Source organism: Apis dorsata, unplaced genomic scaffold (genome assembly GCF_000469605.1).
Source record: "Apis dorsata unplaced genomic scaffold, Apis dorsata 1.3 scaffold_397, whole genome shotgun sequence".
Classification (NCBI taxonomy): Eukaryota; Metazoa; Arthropoda; class Insecta; order Hymenoptera; family Apidae; genus Apis; species Apis dorsata.
In genome coordinates this window covers 278,066-282,298 of record NW_006263656.1, presented here as the reverse complement: position 1 = coordinate 282,298, position 4,233 = coordinate 278,066, and the positions used below count along the sequence as shown (strand labels likewise).

At 33.8% G+C, this 4,233-nt stretch overlaps 1 protein-coding gene across 2 annotated transcripts in view; it reads right to left on the bottom strand.

The window, feature by feature from the left end:
• Positions 1–4,233, bottom strand: part of LOC102681568 — a 173,097-nt gene that overhangs the window by 160,409 nt on the left and 8,455 nt on the right. For both annotated transcript variants that reach the window (XM_006619166.2, XM_006619165.2), the window contains exon 3: positions 1,324–1,841. In XM_006619166.2, the coding sequence (XP_006619229.1) occupies positions 1,324–1,561 (238 nt within the window). In that variant the 5' untranslated portion in view covers positions 1,562–1,841. The remainder of the gene's footprint in view (positions 1–1,323; positions 1,842–4,233) is intronic.

Sequence of the window (4,233 nt, the reverse complement as noted above, 5' to 3'; positions counted from 1 at the left end):
TCAAACGCGGTGGCAATCTTCGGGATTCCCTATCCCCCTCCCCCCTCCCCCTTCCCCTCGTGGAATAAGAAGGGAAGGGCGCAAAGCCGACAGAAAATTTCGAAGTCTTTGGATAAAGGTGTTCTCGAAACTCCCCTCGCCTCCCTCGCCACCCCTATCTTCCTCTATCAGTCCAAGTTGCGATTGCGGGGCTTCGAGGAAACGGAAGAGGAGGAACTTTGGACGATGTTTTCTATATTTGTCGTGGTGTTGAACTTACCGAAAGGGGGAGGGGGAGAGGCAAGTTTTCGGGAATGAAATTCTGTTGAAGACTGCAAGATCAACCGGGAGAGATCTCCGGGATTAACTCTGGACTGGATATTGACTTTGTGAAAATGCCTGATAGACATCATCTCCGTACGGATGGAGAGTTTACAGGGGAGGAGGGGGATGCTTGGATGATTTACTAGGGATTGACGTCGTCGCGTTTTATTCCCTCCCCCTCTACTCTTGGAAATGTTGTCGGGATTCAATGTTTGGCTTTCCTCCAATGGTTGAACAAAATTTGTCTGAGGACGATGGTGGTAATTTTGCGATATGTTTTTCCTTAAAAAAATTGAATTACAATGAAAAAAAGTGAATTTTGAATAATATCGTTGAAACACCAGAAATGATACTAAAATTTAAATTTATCAAAATATAAATCGCGATATGATTGATCGATAATGATGGTATTGGATTGTTTGTTTAATTTTTATTTAAAAGAATTTGAAAGCTACTGGGTTATAAAGATTATTTCGTTCGAAAAATAAAAAGTCTTATGAAAGATCAAAGAGTTGGGGACAAAGAGTTTCGAATGGATGTTTTATGCTTAAACTTCACGGACAGTTGACGCAGAAAATAAAAAAGTTTTGGTTTGAATAATGTTCGCGGGAAGGATGAAATGTTGAAAACGAGAAAATATCGCGTTGTCATGCAATCCTGACAAACTATTTAATTAACAAGATATAAGTAGAAAAGATAAGAGTTTAATGAATGCAAATAGTCTTGTAATCCTAACAATTTTCCTCTTATCTTTCCCTTTGTTCCTTAAGGAACACTGGAAATGAAGTGAAAATTTCGTCGTGTGAATAAAATCGTTACTCACACCTTTTTAATTTCTAATCAATGTTCTATGAATTTAATCTAACTGTAAATCTCCCTTGCTTCTAACTTAAGAATTAATTAATAACATTGATATAGAATTAATCCTCGTTACAAGATTAATTCTTAATTCAAGATTCTTAATTCTAAAAGTTGTAACAATATAAAAAGAAAAAAGGAAACGATGATACAATTACTCACGGACTGTCAGATTGGCAGGCTTCACGATCTTAGGGCAGACCCTGAATAGACCCAACTTGAAATGCACACTCACAGCATTGGCCAAATTATGGGATAATTGAGGAATATTCAACTTCTCTTCGGTGTGAAGCCAAGCAGGGCCCAAAAGCGCTGTGCTCAGTGCTGCAAGCGCTGCAATTCCGCATACGACACCACACCTGGTCAATCTGATACCACCAGGGCCGGCCGAGCAGCACATCTTCGTCTATAAGATTCCTCGTTCTCTTCAGGAAGACATTCTATTATCCCCAAGGAATCACCTCGCCGATCTCAACGATCCTCTCCTTTCTTTTCCACTGGAAACTTCTCCCGAACTTCGACACATTCTTATACGATTTGTCCACAAATCTATCGATATACGCTTGTCCTATTTTACCGGGATCACTGTCGCACTCAAACTTTCACGTATCCATCATCGTGTGTCCTTGGACGAAGGAATGCTGCTCTCCAACCATTCCATCGTTGGCATATTAAGCATTCTGGAAAAATACAATGAAGATTTAATTGTAATTATTTTGCATACATATTTTGCATTGCATTGTACAGTAATTTTATTAATCAAAGTTTTTGATTTTAATAATTTTCTGATAATGATATTCTAATCGAATTTGAATTTGGAAATCTTTTGAAAGAGATTGACTACTAAAATTACTAGTAAAAAAGTTATCCAATAATTTTTAATATCGAAAATAATTATCAAATCAATCTTGTTTGATGCTCGTTTCTTTTTATAAAATTCTGAGATTGTAAAAAAAGGAAAATCAACGAAACGCATAATAGTCAAAGTGTCTTATCTAATCTCGATTTTCACGTTTATACTTAGGATATTTCACTGATGATTAGTCGTGCTCGTTTGACGAAAACGAATAATCCAACTTCGATAAAGCGAGTTATCGAGGTACTGTCGAGTTTGACTTTATCGTGTTTCTCTTGGGAGTTGCAGTGACCATCACGTGCCAGCACCCCATAAGTACCATTTAATACGCAATGAGAATTTTCGGGATTCCCTGCACTGATTCCCACCAATGAAATCGCGAATAAACAATTGAATGGAGGAAAGTTTTGAAAATTTTGTCAAAGTGAAAGTAACATTCGTTCAGGATCAAATAATAAATAATTTTCTTTCACAAAGGACAAAGAGAAAAAGATTTTGATGTAATATTTATCGTTAAATAAAAATAGAAAAAGTAGAAACTCAAAATAAAAATTGAATAAAATACCAAAAGATTTAGATCTTAGAAGAATCTATATTCTTAAATATAGGATTTTAAAATATTCTAAAAGAAAATCAAGATAAAAAAGAAATTAAATTAATTGAAGACTAAGACTTTATGAACAAAATTAGAATAAAAATTGAATTTGAATGAAAATATCAAAGATTTAGTTTTTGAAATTTAGGATTGCAAATACAAACTAAGTTATAAATTCCAAGATCTAATTCTTCAAACTATTCTAAAATTACAATTAAATAAAATTTAAATTAAAATATCAAAAATATCTAACTCCTAGAACCATACATCTTTCTCAAATAATAAAATAACTGAAAATCATTTTTCCAAATAAAGATATCTCTACAACAAACATTAGAATTCATTTCCTAACATCCGACAGCCGCATTTCATTGGAATCGGTCGCTCTTACAAAAAGAAAAAAGAAAGAAAGAAAGAAAGAAAGAAAAAAAGAAAAAAGTAAAGTAAAACTGATCGATGCCAGAGCACTGATGGGACACGGCCGTTCATCGTTTTCGAAACTGGCATTTGGTTGAACAAAGAATAGTGCCAGCCAGTTGTTTACCGGATCAGAAACGTCACTGAGCTAGTTTTATCGATGCTGGTGTCGGAATACCGGATGTTCCAACACGGACGCGTACGGAATTCGTTGACTGCGAAACAGATCAGACCGACAACGATCTGGCTAGATACGAAAAGGGGGAAAAAAAGCAGAGATGAAAAACCACGGCGTGAATTTGTTTTAAATGGCCAGCGGCGCTAACGATCATGGCCGACCACTTTATGGATGACATATGCACGCCAGATTTCATTCGATTCTTATGTTTTCCAGAGGGGGATCCAATTAAAATAATCTGCAAATTATCCTGCTCGCGTTCCAACTCTTTCTTTTTGACGCGAAATTCAAAAACGAGAGAAACTGATGAAATTTTTTGAGATTAACGATCGAATGATAAATTAATTTTGATAATTGAATTGAATTAAATAATTCTGAAGTTAGATAATATTTTTTTAAAATGTCCATGTTGTTAATACTCTGTTATTCTATTAAATTATTATTATTTTTCGAGCAGTATAATTATTTCAGAAAAATGAAATGAGCGTTTAAAAATTTATATTCGAATCGTAGATGTGAAATTTCTATCTATACTTTTATGAATGTGGAATAAAGTTTCATATATACTTTTTTCTTTTAGTAATACCCATTACTTGCACCATAATTCTTGTTTCTCAAATTCCTTTAATTAATGCCTGTAATAATCCCAGTCCCCTGATGTATTAACCCACATTACTCCCACGTATATAAAGTTATATTTTACTCTGAAAAACTAATTTTCAGATTCCATTCGTAAACTACGTTAATCATTTATTTATAATAAATAATTGTGTATTATACTACTAAGAAATATATCATGATTTTATTTTACAATAACAATTCAAAGAAATAAAATAATAAATGATCAAATAAATAAATGATTAAATCGTAACTGATTAAATTAAAAAAGTGTGTCCCTTTAAGAAAAATATTTCTCAACAACAATCTACATCTACAGCTTACTAAATATATACAAATGATACACGAGCAAAGTATCGAAAATCCTAGGATTCCTCCATCTTCTCCTCATCGAATATGGCAGAGATA